The sequence below is a fragment of the Melozone crissalis genome, unplaced genomic scaffold (genome assembly GCF_028551555.1).
Source record: "Melozone crissalis strain CALT ecotype California unplaced genomic scaffold, PUWL_Pcris_2 ptg000018l_1, whole genome shotgun sequence".
In the NCBI taxonomy this organism is placed as follows: domain Eukaryota; kingdom Metazoa; phylum Chordata; class Aves; order Passeriformes; family Passerellidae; genus Melozone; species Melozone crissalis.
In genome coordinates, this window is record NW_026535796.1 from 24,976,824 (window position 1) to 24,993,808 (window position 16,985).

A 16,985-nucleotide genomic window follows, 5' to 3' on the forward strand; every position below is an offset into this window, starting at 1 on the left:
TTCTCAGTCTTCTCAGTGTCTTTTGGAGGCCAGAAGAGTTAAGAGACCAAACCTGCAGGACAAATGGTAATCCAGGCCCAGGTAAGATCAGATGGGTTACACTGACAGTGCACTCCCACTACCCCATCTCATTCCAGGGAAGTCAATCAGACAGTCCTGTAACTGATGAGAGCAGAAATTCCTGGCCCTTCCTAACAGGCCAGGAGTTCTTTGTTCTCCTCGTTCTCAGTGGGAAAAAATTCAAATATACAGGACTGCCCTCAAAAGAGTAGTGACATAGAACAGGAGTCTTCATCCTCAGGAAAAGAAAATGTAAAGATTAATTTTCTACACCTGCAGGATGCCCTCACTACACTTCTCATGTGGGTACTCCTGTTACAGCACCTGCCTTTGCTAAGGGGTGCACAAAACAAGCTGCTGCTGCAAGCAGAGATCGAGGAGCCAATCTTGACCATTCTTACTTTTAGCAGCATGTCCTAGAAGCTGATTGGGTGCCCTGGCATCAGCTCTTTGGTCACACTAGCAGTTTCAGTTGTGTGAGTCTGCTGCACCAGCCCCTGCAAATAGCCGATATGCTGCCTCTTTTCATGTGGAAGGGGGCACGCCTGGCTGGGCATGAGTGCAGTCACTCAAAGACTGTTCTGGCTCCTGCCTGTCTCAAGGGCAGCATGGCTTGGAAGTCTTAAAGTGAAGCCTTCAGGATCCAAGGTGCCCGTGCTGTGACTGCAGCACTGCCTGCAGGTGGGCCAGAGGTTACACGCAGGGTAACAGCTCAGGTGCACTCCCTCAGCATAGCTGTAATGTAGAGCGCAGAGAAAATCTTGCATGGAAGCCAAATTTGACACAAATAATACATCAGTGATCCAGAGATGTATTACAAAACATTAATGAAACCAGAGCACAAAGGTATAAATATAAATGTCCTTGGTGGTTTATTGTTCTTTGTATGTAAGAAGCTTTATTGTACAACTTACACAACTTTAGAATGGAAAAACGGTTAAAAATGTTTACAAAAAAAGCATGTTCTTAGAAAATTATGCTAGCAAAAACACTGGGAGGAGGGAAGCAAAAAAATCTTCAGTGTGCAAACTTTTTATAAAAATAGAAATACTAACTCTACAGGTAGCATTTCATGATAAATTATTTAAATAGCCTATCTACACAATTATGTGATTAACTATTACAAGGGCAATGAGAAAAATAATTTATAAAAATACAAGCAATGGTATACAAGATGACAGGAAAAAATATAATACAACATCAGAAATTGTATTTGACTTTTTTTTTCCAATGCCATTTCCTTTCTGGGAATACATTTTCTGCAAAGAAATTTTTACTATGTACAGCATTAACTTTTTAGTACTACAGTAGCTTTAAAGTTTGTTAGACATTTGAACTCTGCTTGCTCCAAAGGTTTTTCTCAGTCACACAACAATGAGGTAATATTTGTACGTAAAACTTTCATCATGTTCATTTCTTTTTGTTTTTTCAAAAGACAAGGAAATATTATAGGTATAAGGATGCTGCCCCTTCTGTTGGGGAAAACAGTCTTTTAATGTACATCAAGGCCTCTCCCTCTTTTGCAAGGAGCTCCTGAAATTGTCTAGTCTGTGATGAATTCCTTCTTTTGTAGCCGCATGTCACTAGTTCCAAACTGAGCATGCAGTGGCCCAAAGAGGCTGTTACAGGGTTAGTGAGGGCTGTCCTCACGCCTCCTGCTGCAGCCCCCTCAGGGCAGCTCTCCTGGCTCTGGGTTACCTGGCACTGAGCAGAGGTAAAGCATCACAGACATTTCCCAGCACTAGAGACCATTAAGAGGGTGAATGGCATTCCCTCATCCCTAGTGCTATAGATGGGACAGAAACTGCTGCTATCTAAAAGGATTTGAATTTTAGCACTGCAGAACAGTTGCCTGCCAGGCTACCAACTGCCTTGCACAAAGAAAGGAAAGGCCAACATTGAGCTCAGACTGAGAAAAACAAACATCCCATTGCCCACACCCTCACTCTTCCTTGCGCCTCAAAGCCTTTATGGGAAAATTGCTCTTTGTAACAAATACATCACCACTATCTGCTCCAGACAAGACTTTTTTTTTCTCAACTAAACCCTCTCTAGTTTCAGTATAGAACAGAGACAATAAATAATCTGTATTTACAATCTTACAGTCATGAAGACTTGTAACAATGATTAGGTGGATAGTCTTGACGCATTTCTTGTTGTTTTTATCAATAATCCCTCAGTCATTATAACATCAAGAATAGGCAAAAATAAATATTTTACAATTTTATCTACAGGCCCCTTTTCCTCCCCTCTAAAGAAGCGAGGGGTTTAAAACATCTATGGCATGTAGAAAAGGAATGTTTTCATTACATTATTTTTGTGCCTCTTTAACCATAAAAAGTGAAGCTGGTTTCCTGAAGGACAGCACAGTGCTAGCTGAGATGCTGGTGCTTTCTGGCACCATATCTGAAAGAACACATTTGAAGGTAAGCAAGGCCAGCATCTAAGATCAGGCAAAAACAGAATCTAATCATAAATCCCAGTTTCCCCAAAGCTGGTGTGATCCAGTGTACCAGTTTTTTATCCTCTTTCCCTCCTGCCATAATAAAAATCAGTTTTAGGATATCTGTTTTGTCCTGTGTAGTTCAGGAGCTGATCTAGCTCACCAAAACCAGAGCAAGGCTATGTTTTATCTGAAAGATATGACATAGAAAACAATTTTTCCAAGTTAAATGGATGTAAACCAAAGTAGCACAGCCTTCCTTAAAAAATTCTCTACCCCATAAAGAAAGACCTAGAGTTCCCCTCCCACCCAAACTCCCTCTTCCCCACACAATGAAAGGTCTTCAGTTTAAGTAGTCCACAGCACATCCAAAGATGTTCTTTTACAAAATGCTACTCCATGGGACCTCCAGTCAGAGAGGCAGTGACACCGCACTGTGATAAACAGCAAACAAATGTCTTTCCTACTGAAAGAAGTGTGCTTGTTCAGTGACGACAATTCTCATTTGCAAGACACGTTTGTTTCCTTCCACTTCAGCAGAGGTCAGATACCAAGTATGTTCTCACTTTCATTCTCTCAAAAGCATTCTCTTGAGGCAGGTCATGTGTTTCGAGTCCACATTTATGCAGAAAGAAGAAAGGAAGGAATAATATAATGGTCCCAGGATTTGTAAGGCTAAACGTTTCAAAAGGTGCAATTACCAGCATTTTTAAATAGTCTCTGAATCCAACAATCTTGTGATTACGAATCTGTGAAAAAAGGAAAATATATATTTAAATATTTCTGTCTATTATGCATGATTATATCCTAGTCATTAATGCCCAGAGACATTTGTAGAGAAAACTGAAAGTACTTTCAATTAGGTACTTCCTTGAGTTAGACTACATAATCTAATCTATGTAACTATTACATAATAAAGTGACTATTTCAGAAGACTAAGACAGCTGATAATAGTTGTATACACTTACCTCCACTAAACTTCAAGACTGCAATACATGGACAACCTTCTACTTTGCTTACTTTTAAGAAAATCAGCTTTTTACTTGCTCAAGTCAATATATTGCATTTCTACCTTAGATTTTGTCAGATGTGCTCATTCATTCAAATCAGCACTTCAAAGAAGAGATTAAATGTATTTAATTTCTGGAACTCAACATGAATTTCTGATACTTTGAAATAACACAAAGAAATATACTTAGATTTTATATATTTAAAATTTTAACTGTGAAGAGTTTATCAAGGTGTCCTGTTCCTGCCTGCAGAACTCATTTGAACCTGAACCACAAAAGATCACAGTTCAACTTTCCCTCTTGGCTCTTATGTTCTTGAACCAATTCATTTATATAGGATCTCTTAAATGCAATGTCATCCTTACCTCTGCATTCATATTTAAGGTCTGAGAAGAACACCATTTCTTGAGAGAAGACAAATAATCCTAGCCGACCACCAGCATAGGTTTTATCATAGATTGGTCCTGAGTCTGCCATGATTTTCTTCCCTTCATACATTACAACCCTACAAAGAGACAACAGCTCAGCCATCTTTGACGAGGTCCTGTGAGGCTTATTTTCACAGGCATCCACTTTTCCTGTGATATTTACTTCAGATAAAAGGATGATACTCACCTGATGTAGCCGGTCTTTGGTCTATGGCTAAGTCGCCATCTGTATGCAGTGAAGTCTTTCCAGCCTATGTGACGAGGATCATGCCACAGAGTTCTCACCTGTGAAAGAATGTTTTTTATCAACCAGAGGCCAGAGATAACGAAGCAGTTATTTTGACATGAAGGTGTCTTATTATTAAAGGCTGCAAATAAGTCATTAGGCTCTGTAGTAGCCTAGAGATAGAAATAATAGAAATCAACTGCATTTAAATTTACTTTTAAAATATATAAATGGAAAGCTATGACTATTCCACTAACAATTGATTCACTGCTGCTGGGAAGCCTGTCTGCAGCAAGCAATCTTGTTAATTGTATATAATATTTTACTTGATTAGGAAAAATTATGAAGTTATTGGTATTTGGCAAGAAGTCTACATGATCAGGCCCCCTCTAAGTGTCTAATTTTCTGGAAGAACAGCCTGCCTTATGCAAAAGAGTATGTTATTACGCTGAAGTGCTCATGTTATCATGTTTAGAGTACTTCAGCATGTAGTAAGTGCCACTCTTACCTGGCCAGGAGTGTTTCCTGTGTGCCACAGAGCATTACGAAGGTGTTCTCCTGGACCAGTGGTGGAATTCACAACTTTGATGGAGAGACCTGAATAGCCTTGAGCTTTGGTTGGTGTGGAGTCCCAGTAAGACTGGGTGATCTGCTTCCACATAACAACATAGAAACGGCTGCTAGATTGGTAGCCAAATACAAAGCCAGCATAATCATCATCCCTTTCTGTATTGATAAAGAAGGTACCACTGAAATCCACAGCATTGAATTCATCAAAACCTATGGGGACATCAAAGAATAAAGTTTTAGGAGCTACTTTTTTACAATTCTTAAATAACTCCTTAATAGTTACTTAGATCCTCCTCCTCTCCCCCACCCTGACTAATAAAAACAACAAAACCACCTCTCACCCTCACAAACAAACAAACAAAAAAAAAATAAAAATCAAACCATCCCAAACAACAGTGCCTGTTAAATTTTTCCCCTTACCGACTGCAAGGCCAGGGTCACAGTTGACTGTCTGAACCAGTTCTTTACCCTGGTGACGAACAACCCAGTTTGGATCATTTTGGGATGTTCCTTTGGGATCCAGGGGAATCATCTGAAATTTTCGGAAATCGGTCTCGCTAATTTCCACATTTTCAGGGCAGATATCATCAATGTCTGGCACACTGTCCTGGTCAAAGTCATCTTTGCAAGCATCTCCACGTCCATCACCTGTAGGATAAAAGTAATTTTACTGTTTTATTACCACCACTGTTTGTTTCTGAGTCATATAGCTTCGGAGTTGAAATCTGACTTGCAGACCTCTGACTGCCCTTGGCAGACACAGGACAGAAGCCACAGCAGTGACTGTATAAATGCCCTTTCACTCCAGCCTGATAGTGACTTAGGAGTAAGTTGGATATGTGGTCACTTTTACATTGATCTTTACTCCTGAGAAGCACTGTAACAACATTCTGGGTTTTTTTCTGGTACAGACATTCTGGTTTTTTGTTACTTAGTTTTGTCCAACATTAAATAGTGTGAAAAAAAATACCATCAAACTATTGAAAAAAAACTTTAAATGTTATGATACTGGCTCTTACCATCAGAATCAGCTTGATCTGGGTTGGGAACCAGTCTGCAGTTGTCTTTGTCATCAGGGATACCATCATTGTCATCATCATGGTCACAGGCATCACCTTTTCCATCCTTGTCATGGTCAGCTTGATTGGCATTGGGCACATAGGGGCAGTTATCAAGGTTATTTTGATGACCATCTTCATCTATGTCCTGGTTGTTGTCACATTGATCACCTATGCGGTCAGAATCAGTGTCTTCCTATCAGAGGAGAAAAAAACCAAAACATTTTAAAAGGCCACTTAAAGAAGGCTGAGATAGGGGTCTCTAAAATAGGAGTTTTAATACATGGAATTAATCAGGATTTCTGCTTGCTTTATCAAGAGCTAAGATGAATATAGTGGATGGATTAATACACACTTAAAACTGCCTGTGCTAACTGGTTTTGTGCTACTTTAGTCTTGTTCTGGTTTTAATTTGACTTCACAGCATCAGAAAGCAGTGTGATCATCAGCTATCTTGTGCCTTTGCCACATGTCTCCTCTGTCACTAGTCTACCACACTGGATGCAGGGTGCTTTATCTCCTACCTTCCCTGGCAGCAATGTGGTTTCAAAGGCCAATCCAGGGTTGAACTACTCTGTACTTAGTCAGTAGAGACTGTAACATTAAAACAGTCTACTAATGCTTAGTGTTACATCCTCTACACCACAGCTCAATTTTCTGTATCATAAACGCGCTTCATGCCCCCTGATTCATCAGTCAAGACAATTGTTCCCATGGTGGTGACAGACTGCATTAACTAACTAGTTAGTTAGTGCTTGCTGATCACATATTTTAGCCAGTCATTTGCATGATCAGCTCCTGAACTAAGAAAAACAATCCCGTCATCCCTGAGGTTGCCTCACATTTAGCCTAGTGGTCTTGTGAGCACAGGTGGGTGGCCCTGGTGTAGACAGAAGGCATACCATACACTGTTGGATTAGTTACTAATTCTGGCCCTGGAAATCCAATATCTCCACTTCTAGAACTTGATTAGGATAGTGTTTGGAAAGCTATTAGAGTCTACAAATTTCAAAGTCACAAGAGAAAGGATCCTCCTGAAAGCAGCTGCTTCAAAGGATCTTAAAGCAATTCCCTCCCTCAAGTGGGGAAATAGTAAAGCAAGTGACAATGACTAAGACGTTTTATATTATCTGTTTAAATCCTTCAAGTAACATTGCTTTTGGGCTACATGGCCACACTACACTACATTCCACTGATTTGCAACTGCTTTTCTAACCCTTCAAACATTCCAGTTGTGTCCCTGAAGCTATTAAACTTAGTCTTTAACTGACAGGATGCCACAGGCTTAATCTACTTCTGCCTTCAGTTTTTGAATCAGTAAGTTGTCTGAGAGTCTGGATCCCCCTGGATTTTTATGAAGGTGAATTTTACAAGTGTCAGAATACGCCTTTTTCTTAGAGAAAAGCAACTTGTGCTGCCTTCTACTTACTGCTAGAAAAGTTATCTTCTGAAATGCAGTTGGCTTCAAGTTTAGGGACAAAGTTTAAAGAACAGCTTTGTGTCTAAGTGAACACAGCACTACAGGCTATGAACAGAGTAGTTCCACTACACACATTTTACACAATGTTCCCAAAGTATTTCATATTCTCGCTGTAAGGATCACCAGAACTGACAAACCTAAGAAATGTTTAGGTGACAAGCACATGCACCAGTCTCACAGATCTTCATTACAGATACTTTTCAGAAAATACCTAGCAGCTGTTCAGACTCTGAGGGCATGTTATTCGATAAAGGCACCAAATTGGAAAGCAGTAAGAATGATTTGTGACAAGTCAAATTTCAGGTGTAACCTGTTCAAACGTTTTCTACAACACACAACATGCTGTATTTTCTAGCACACTAGTCCTCTACTTATAATTCAAATCTCTTACCTGGTCAGGGTTGTGTTCCAGTGGACAGTTATCACACTGATCTCCAACACCATCCAAGTCTGTATCCCTCTGGTCTACATTGTAGACATACTGGCAGTTGTCCCTTTCATTAAGCACCCCTGTAAAAGTTCATGAATGAAAATCAGACATCTAAATGCTGCAAAGGACTGTATAAAGCCACCACACATTTCTTGATACATTTTTAAAGCATTTTGAGCAGCATTTGAAAGCTTTGAAACATGACTCATCACTAGCTCCATCACAGACTTCTGCTCCTTTTGCCTTGTGAGAGTATGGCTAGAATTGAACTGTGCCAAAATGTATATATTCCAAAGTGAATTTCCATTAGCCCTAACTGTTCCTTCAGTAGCCTTCATGTCCTGAAACCACCACAAGGGAACTTTTGTGCGTTCAGTGATGAAATTTGGTAGGAAATCAGGATTATATTGTGTGCATTTGATTTATGGCTGATTAGAAAACCATCTAAAAGAGTGATCAGAGGCCACCTACCATCTCCATCAATATCTATGGCACATGCATCTCCTTCTCCATTGTTGTCAGTGTCAGTTTGGTCAGGGTTGTGATTGTAGGGACAGTTATCACAGCGGTCACCAACATCATCCCTGTCATAGTCATACTGCTGTGGGTTATAGATGAAGGGACAGTTGTCCTGCAAAAATGAGAAAAGCCAAGTTTTAAAATTAATAAAATTAAAGCTTTAACCAGATTCTGCTTATGCTTGTACTGCTATATGAAAGAAGAAATGAAAGGTGGGGAAACAGTTAAAACTCAGATACTACTATCTCAAAACACCCTGTTGCTGGCACGAGTGTATGAATGGCTGATTGAAAAATGAAAATTCACTTCCAAAGCTCAAACAGCTGCAGAAAGTTGGTCTGCACAGTTATGCATATCTAAGGTTTCTAGGATAGCTGTCAGTGCCAGCAATTTCCTATGGTCCTCTCTTAAGATTAAGGTTAGAAACTAGACCCCAGCTTTGGGAAGGGGAGTGGGAAAACCACACATTCTCAAAGGCTGTTCTTTTCTGTTTCTTACCCGGTCATCAGGAATGCCATCATCATCATCATCACTGTCACAGGCATCGCCAATCCCATCCTTATCATAGTCTTCCTGCCCTGAGTTAGGCAGATTAGGGCAGTTATCCTACAAAGAAAGAAGTACACAGAGAGATGTTCACTCCTGGTATTATTACAATATGGATTTGAGCAGGTAAAATCTAATAATTAGGCAAAATTGTAACACCTCAATCAGGTAGGAGTAACCTTACTGTAATTTTCTCAATTTAAGCTAGTCATTACAGTGATAAGTAATTTTAAAAATAAAGATTGGGCTGTTTTTGAGAATCTTACCCTGCTGCTCTTCCCTTGGAGATTGCTATCAGAACAAAGCTGATATAGATATGGCCTAAATTAGAATCTTCCTAGAACATTTACAACAATCAGGCTTCATTTTTTTCCCATATCACAAGCATATATAAAGCAATACACCAACAGCAAGAACCTCCCAGCAATGCCTTGACAATGGCATCCCTACACCTCCTCTATCCCTAGGCTATCTGCAGAGAGAATAGTTTAACAGCTTAGGCTGTTAGAATGGCAGATGGTAAAAGAGGATAAACTTACCTTTTTACAGTGGTAAGTAGCATTGGCAACACAAACCAGGTTCTCATTTGGCCATCCATCCAAATCTGTATCTTCTCCACAGATGATGCCATTGCCAGCATAGCCTGGTTTACATTCACAGCGATACATGGGGTCACTAAAGTGGCCAAGGTAATTGCACTTGGCATTCTTGTTGCAGTCATGTGTTCCATCTGTGCATGGATTACGTGGCTTGCAGACCTAGAAGACCACAGAGAACTTAAACTCACTGAAAACATTGATTTATCCCTCACTTTTCCCCCAAAGATTCAAATACATCATAATCAATCAGGCAAAAAAAAGCCTCATACATGGCTTTCTTCCAGTCCTCAACTCCAGTACCAGTCTTAGTACTAATTGTTTTTCTTGTTCAAACCTTATGTATTATCAAATGGAATCAAGCACTAAGATATGAGGCACATATTTTTGTATCATTAGTGAATACTCCTGAGTTACTCTTAAAATTATGTGTAACCTCTGAACCCTGCATGGCTGAGGAGGATGATGATATTTAAAACTCATTTTGATCTTCAAAATAAATTGATCAATGCTTCTTCTGTTCTGAACCACAGAAGATGGTGTTTTATTAAATGCTCCAAGTCTTTTTTGCCTAGAACATCTAGGTGTTTTCTGTTTTTTAGAAACTTTGTGAGATTTCATAACCCAGAACAAGTCTCAAATTGACAATACCTGTTTGTTACTCATGGCATCCTCAACACTGCGACCAAATGGCTGTGTTCCCGTGAAACGTGGTGGGCAAGGCAGACAGTTGTACCCAGGCTCAGTATTCTCACACCTGTGCACTCCATTGAACACAAAGCAGGCATCAGGAACCTCTTTGCACTGAAATTGAGTTTGAGATAAAGGAGAACAACAGTTAGCATTATGAAATAGTGATTCTGTCCTCCCTTTCTGTTTTCTTTCGTTCCCTTTCAAGGAGAAAACTACAGTCTTCTTACCTCATCAATGTCTTGGCAGTGAATGCCATCACCATGGTAGCCAGCAGGACAGGCACCACACTTCCAGGAACCATCAGGGGCACTGGTGCACGTAGCTCCCGCAAAGCAGGGATTAGACAGACACCCATCTGTGAAACAAGCAAGGAGATGTTATGATAAAGGACGCTTTACCATGCTGCTACAGAACTGTATTTGGCTGATATCCGGGTCTAAAACTCTAGCACTTGAGGTTTGCAGATCTTACAGTGGTATTTTCAAGATTATCAACAACGTTCAGATGTTTATGGGCAAATGGATACTCACCAATTGGACAGTCCTGTTTGTTGCAGACCTGAGTCCCTCTAGCTTCACCTACACAAGTCTTCCCACCATACTGAGGCTCGGGATTATTGCAGAGACGGCTTCGCTTCTGAAGTCCTCCTCCACATGTCACTGTGCAAGCATCCCATGGAGACCATGGTCCCCAGTTGCCATTAACTAAGGGGAGAAGATAGAAAACATGCATAGCTTTAAATTCATTGCTACAGTGAGTTTCTACCTGAGGACTTTACTTTTCTAGGGAGAGCAGGTCAGACATTATTCTGACAAAAATGACAGAATAGACTCCATGGAAGAGGCATAAAAATAGTTTCATCTGAAACTAACCTGTGAGGTTTCATATAGCACACCTCTAATTTTAAAGAGAGAAGAATATTAGAACAAGCTTACTTAGTAACTACTCAGGATGTTCACTAAGCTACCAATTGCTAGTTACCACTAGGACACACTTACTTGGGCAAGGATCTTTCTGGCAGGCTTTGTTTTCTCTTGCTTCACCCTCACACGGTTTGCCATTCAGCTGTGGTACTGGAGAGTTGCAAAGACGAATTCTAGTAATGATGCCCGTGCCACAAGTGACAGAACATGATGACCATGGCGACCAGTGACTCCAGCCACCATCCTGTTTAACTACAAGAGAGATTTCTGTTACTCATAATTTCTGAAGTCTTCAGCTGTACAGCACCTAGAACATAGCCAGTACCAGGACCAAAGACTCCATGAGTAGTGGATAGCCTCCTGACTGTCACAGATCAAGTTTTGCAACTAGGGAAATTTCATACCTAAACTGGCATCATGTTTCATCCCGGGAGCTGTGCCCAAACATGCCTGTTTACTGCATTAACTATCTGCTCCCCTCCACCTTGTATTAACCTTAAGTCCTTAAAGCTAGAAGCCAAGGATCCATCCCAGTGGCAGAGCTACATGGTAATCCTTGCTTTTAACATTCTGCCAATAAAAGCAGCTTCTGTTTTACTACCAGCATGAGTAGGTTAAGTACTTACATCTCTTATCACACTCCTGAAGGTGGCAAGTCCTAGTCTGCACAGAGGAGCCTTCACAGCGGTTGTTGAGACTGTCACAGGATCGGCCTCTCTGCTGAATCCCATTACCACAGGTCACAGAACACGAGGTCCATTCAGACCAAGGAGACCATCCATCGTCTGCGTAGTCGCTAGCTGCAGAGAGATACAGCTCTGAGTAAGACTCCAGGTAGATGCCTTTCCATACTTTTTCTCCCACCCCTCTCTCCGCAAAAAAGGACACCACTGTCCTCAGAAGCCATACTCATCTTCCTTCTTTGTGTAAGGCCATGAACTCAAACATTTCAGTATGTTGCCTATTGTAGGAAATATTTGAACATGTATGACAAAAGTGATCAGCCTCAAAGACACATCAGATTAACCTACTTCAGAAGCACAAGGTTCCCCTTGGATATCCAGTTCTGGTATACTGCAGAGCAGCATGGGTCTAGTTAGAGGTGAACAACTGCTACAGGACTCTGAAAGTAGTAAGTACTTACGCCAGCACCGAGGGCAGCACTCCCCATCAGGCACGGTGGCATTGGAACAAGGCATGAGAGGACAGGACACTTTCCGGCATATAGTGGCAGAGTTCTATAATGAATTGTGAGGTTTACAGTTACCAAGCAGAATTTAAACAATGTCTGGAGTCTGGGTAAATAATAGGGACCTTTTCTGCAGAACTTTAAGACTCAGTACCATACCTAAAGCAGAAACCCTTGTATTTAGAGCTAAAATATAACTCAAGGGGTAGTCCCAGGTATTTTCAGTCAAACTTCATCTTGTTTCCATTCTCACCCATTATTTTTTAGTCAAAAGCAGAAATATTTTGATTCTGCAGCAGTTTATCAGTAGTAGCTAGCAGATGCTGGCTCAAGTAAATGACTACTATGTGATACCCAAAGTACAAGGTCAGATTTCAAAGAAATGAAAAAAGAATGAGAAGCCAACATTCTTTTCAGTTAATATGGATTTAAGCTGATTATATGGTAAAGATAAAATGAGTTTAGTGGACTCTACTCAAGTGCTGTGCAATCTATAACTTATAATTAGAGGTTTTTGATCTGTAAGCCAAACAGGCAGGGTAAGAACACCCACCCTCAATCTCAATAGGAGCTACAGGGCGCTCTGTAGTTTTGCCTTTTAAAGGTAGCAGCTTGGTCAGAAGAATGCTCTCATGATTACTATTTTAATTTCCCCAAGCAAATTACTAGATTAAGGCAATTGCAGCTAACATTGAGTAAACAGGTTGGTAGGAACAACCTGTTTAGGCAAATGCAAAAGTCACAGTACCATTTCCTGACTACAAGACAAAAGACACAGTGAGCTAAAGAAGCAGACACAGAATTTGAGTTGCCTTGTATTGCACATCTACAAATACTTGACTTTTAATTTCTAAAGAGTGGCATACTTATTAACCCACTGTTTGGTAGACTGGTATCCTAAAATGCTTTTGCTAAGGTATACTTAAATGGAACAGGCAAATAATTTAAAGAAATCCTGAAACTGTACATTTTGTGTATGTTTACAACATTCAGCAGAAGTGAAACACAAAAGTTAAGTATCTTTCCAGGTGATCCAGGGATTTAAACAGCTAAACTGAAATCCAGAAGGTATTGCTGTTCCATATAATCTGCAAAAGCTAATAGGATACACCTAGAAGCATTTTCTAGATAAATAAAAACACAAGTTTAAGTGCCTTCACTGAGTACTAGAATGTCTTTTTCTACTAAGTCAGCAGGAGGTTCAGTGAGGACAGAATGTAGATCTAGAAAAGCTGATAGTACCATACATTTGTTGTGTTGATAATGACTTTTAGTTTACTGATGGATGTATGTAAAGAATACAGGCATTCCCCAAATTAAGGAACTAAAACCGCTAATGGCTGTATCAGAGTGATACATATAATTTCAGAGTTTCATATAATTTTCTAGAATACTGCTGTTGAGACAAGGTATGGAAGCTGCCTTTATATCAGAGATCCAGCAGAATGAAATAAACTGAGTAATTCTAAGGCTTTTCTAGTATGCTCAGTTTTGTGTACAATTCATTCTTTCTAACAAACAATGCAGTTTAGATATATCTGTTAATTCCAGCTTATGAGTTTATATTCAGGTGATTTTTGAACATGAGGAATCTTACCTGGCAAGTACATTCAGTGCAGCTGTCAATAGTCCACTCCTCTTTATTTTTGTGCAAGACTCCATTATGAATGCACGCTCCAGGAGTGATCTGGACTACTTTGGCAATGATTTCATTTTCTTCAGTCTTGGGGGTGAGAAGCAAAAAGAAGATATTTAGGATTTAATACAGAAATACTCCTTTTCAGAGAAGTCAAAGTAAATATTTTGCTGTTTACATAGGCTCTCAAAAGTCAGGTTATAATTAATTCACTAAGTGCTAGTTAATGAAAGGTACCATGAAGCTGACCATCACTTACCACTTTTCGGACTCTGTCTTGAAGTGCTGTAACCATGGACCGTAGCCCTTGCATTTCCACAAACATATTTGTTAGTTCATCACAGGAAAATCCACAGACTGCTTGGATGTCCTTTGTTTTATGGCCAATGTAATTAGTGCGGATAGCTGGGCTGGAACCATTGATGGGGTTGTCCAAAGTAATGATTGCACTAGTGGCTAAGAGAAAAAAGCAGAAGTAAAAGCAGTGAAGTAAAAGCATTTTATACCACATGCATTTATCATTCCAGGCTAGCACCTGCTAAACAGCTGCCACCAGATTCATTAGGGTGCCTGCAGAAATATAATCTTATTTCTTATGCAATGTGGATTTGCATGTCAGCATACTTCTGAGTTCAGTTTCAACTTGTCTTTCTAACGTAACGAGAAATCTTATTTTTAATAGGTCATTGGACTCAGAAGATTGTAAACTTACAGCTGGAGCAGCCTTTGTTCCGCAGGATAGTTTCCAGAGTTGTTCCAAACACAAACCGCACATTCTGCAGCAGACCCTGTGGACAGAGGAAGAATTACAGCTACTTGCAGCAACTGCAAGGGAAACAAGTACCACTTGCACTTGGAGAGACTGAAGGTCATGCAAGATCTTACAGAGCAATTTCACGACAGACAGATGGAAAAGTGAAACATATTGCTCTATTCTCCTTAATGAGAACCAGCCCTGCTTCCTAACCGTCTTATCCTTGAGCATAAGGACTTGGCGACTGTCCAGGCAGGAAGGAAAAAACCCACGGATTTCTGAATCTCATATAAGAAGCTAAGCAATGAAGCTGCAACCTGTCTGGAAGCTTCAGTGCCTTCTAATTGCTGCAGAAAGTTCCATCCCTGCAATTCTAATGCTTTACCCTTCAAACTCCATTAGTAAAGTTTAGCAGATTTAGAGTTCTTTGTTGCTGTTTAGGCTCGTTGAGTAGGCAATGCACCTTCAAAAGAGATGACTGAAAATTCTAGGCAAAAACATAAGTGAAAGCCTTACCTGGAAGTTGTCATTGACTCCCCCTTTGGCAATACGGAGCCTGGCACTGCTGGCGAGGTCCCTAGTGAAGATGTTCTGGATGGGGATGTCCAGCTCAGCATTCTCCATTTTCTCACACCCCACATAGAGCTGAGCTCGGTCCTCCTGCACAAACAGGGTGATATTCTTCCAATGTCCTGTAGCTAGCAAGACATCCTCTACTGACACTAACTGCTGCTTGCCATCAGCAGAAAGGCTCAGGTCCAGGGAGCCTGCCTTCCCATTTGATACTAGACTGAAGACATGACCAGAGCCATCTTTCTGTTCCACAGAGAGCAGCGTGCCTCTGCTCTTCTTGGCTTGCCGGAGAGTGGCCAGGAGAATGAAGCCCTTCTCAGCATGGATGGCATCTAATAAGTCTTGGAACTTCGAGTCAGACACAGCAGGGATGCGACTGGCATCTTCAATGCGGTAAGCAGGGCTGGAGGATTCTGGTCCCTTCACCAGGTACACCCCGGGGGCCCGGCGGCCAGCTCCCTTTTTCATGAAACCAATGAGTTCAAAGAGATCGAAGACGCTGTTATCATCATTCCTGGACTCTGCAGGGAGAGATCAGGATAAGCACCATGAGAAAAGGACAAGAGGCTGAGTAGGTGTAAATCTCCCAGGACTACTTAACATTTTGGCTCCTGGTGCACATGGTGCAAGGCACAGTGCCTCACATCAGAGCACAGACAGTAGCTCTGATGGTGCAGCAGTCCCACCAGGAGCTGCTGTGCAGCACTACACGTGCACTCTTGTACAGGAGCCAGTCGGCGGCACAGGAGTGCCAGGTACCCGCTGACTGACACACAAAGGTAGCAGCCATTCCGGCACCTCATTACACTCTAGCAGCACAGAAATAGACAGCAAAGCCCAGTCTGCAATATTCCTATGCTAGGACATGTCAAAGCGAGTTTGGATAATCTAGCTGAGTGACAGTAGCAGAGTAGCAGCTTCTCTATGTCACCAAGGCTGCAGCATAGTACCCCATTCCTTTTTCAGGCAGGTCCTACATCACGTTCCTCCTTCCCTCTGCTCAGCGCAGAGGTAGACAAGCTACATGCTCGAGATCTGGAGACTCTGCGTTCCCATTTCTGAAGGCTACACAAATTCCACATCAGAGAGAAGTTTCCTGTTTCCAACTAGCTGATGCTCAAGTTAAAACGTTTTTGTTCACTGAGAGCTTTGGAGCTCTTTACTACCGAGCACAACTTCATCTGCCTACACAGGGACCAAAGTTTTTTACTTTTGCCCCCGGTACCAGCACAGAGCTGCCTTACCTGCAGTGCGCTTGGTCTCTGAGCCGCCGAGCACGAGGAGAAGGAGGCAGAGAGCAGTCGCTGGCCCCATGGCAAAGGTCGGTCTCTGAACCAGCCTGGGGACACACACGAGGAAGGTCACCGCGCTGCCGTCGCACCCACGGCCGGCGCCAGCGAGGCTCCCGCAGGCAGGGAGCTGCGCAGCGGGGACGGGGCAGGTGCCCCCGGCCGCCCTGGGACGGGACAGCGAGAGCGACGGGAGCCGCTTCAGCACTTACCTGCGGGAAGAGCGATCCGGGCGGTCGGCGCCGGCCTCTGGGTACCGGCGACCAATATCCGCGGGCGGCCCCGACTGTCCCGGCGCGGAAGGGCGAACAGCAGCGGGCAGCTGTAGCGGCGCTGCCGGGATTCTGCGGGCGCCGGCCGCCGCGCCCGGCTATAAAGGGATGGCTCGCATTCCTGGGCGCACGGCGGGCCAATCGGCGGCGGCGGGGCAGGAAGCGGGAGGCGGGAGCCGGGTGGCTTCGGGGCCAGGGACAACTTTCCGCAGGGGCCGGGGGGCGGGGGCGGGCGCGCCCCGCGGGCCGGGGGAGCGGGAGGACGCGGAGCCGCCGCCGCCCGGCCGCGC

The 16,985-nt window shown here is 42.3% G+C and overlaps 1 protein-coding gene across 1 annotated transcript; it reads right to left on the reverse strand.

Moving 5' to 3' along the window:
- Nucleotides 1-1,791: 1,791 nt before the first annotated feature.
- On the reverse strand, nucleotides 1,792-16,679 carry THBS1 (thrombospondin 1). The gene is made up of 22 exons (XM_054275378.1): nucleotides 16,636-16,679; nucleotides 16,379-16,473; nucleotides 15,078-15,655; nucleotides 14,520-14,595; nucleotides 14,067-14,263; nucleotides 13,769-13,894; nucleotides 12,127-12,220; nucleotides 11,609-11,782; nucleotides 11,058-11,234; nucleotides 10,590-10,763; nucleotides 10,287-10,414; nucleotides 10,018-10,170; nucleotides 9,310-9,528; nucleotides 8,723-8,830; nucleotides 8,177-8,336; nucleotides 7,667-7,785; nucleotides 5,757-5,991; nucleotides 5,158-5,385; nucleotides 4,676-4,947; nucleotides 4,129-4,226; nucleotides 3,879-4,018; nucleotides 1,792-3,252 (listed from the first exon to the last, which is right to left on the reverse strand). Exons 2-22 carry the CDS (start codon nucleotides 16,446-16,448, stop codon nucleotides 3,245-3,247), a joined length of 3,534 nt encoding a protein of 1,177 aa, XP_054131353.1. The 5' UTR covers nucleotides 16,449-16,473; nucleotides 16,636-16,679; the 3' UTR covers nucleotides 1,792-3,244.
- Between the last annotated feature and the right edge of the window lie 306 nt (nucleotides 16,680-16,985).

Coding starts and splice junctions, on each gene's coding strand:
- THBS1 (XM_054275378.1), bottom strand. CDS start 16,448: ATGGGGCCAGCGACTGCTCTCTGCCTCCTTCTCCTCGTGCTCGGCGGC. Junction 15,656..16,378: donor AGAGACCAAGCGCACTGCAG/GTAAGGCAGCTC, acceptor CTCTCCCTGCAG/AGTCCAGGAATGATGATAAC. Junction 4,227..4,675: donor CAGGAAACACTCCTGGCCAG/GTAAGAGTGGCA, acceptor ATTCTTTCACAG/GTGAGAACTCTGTGGCATGA.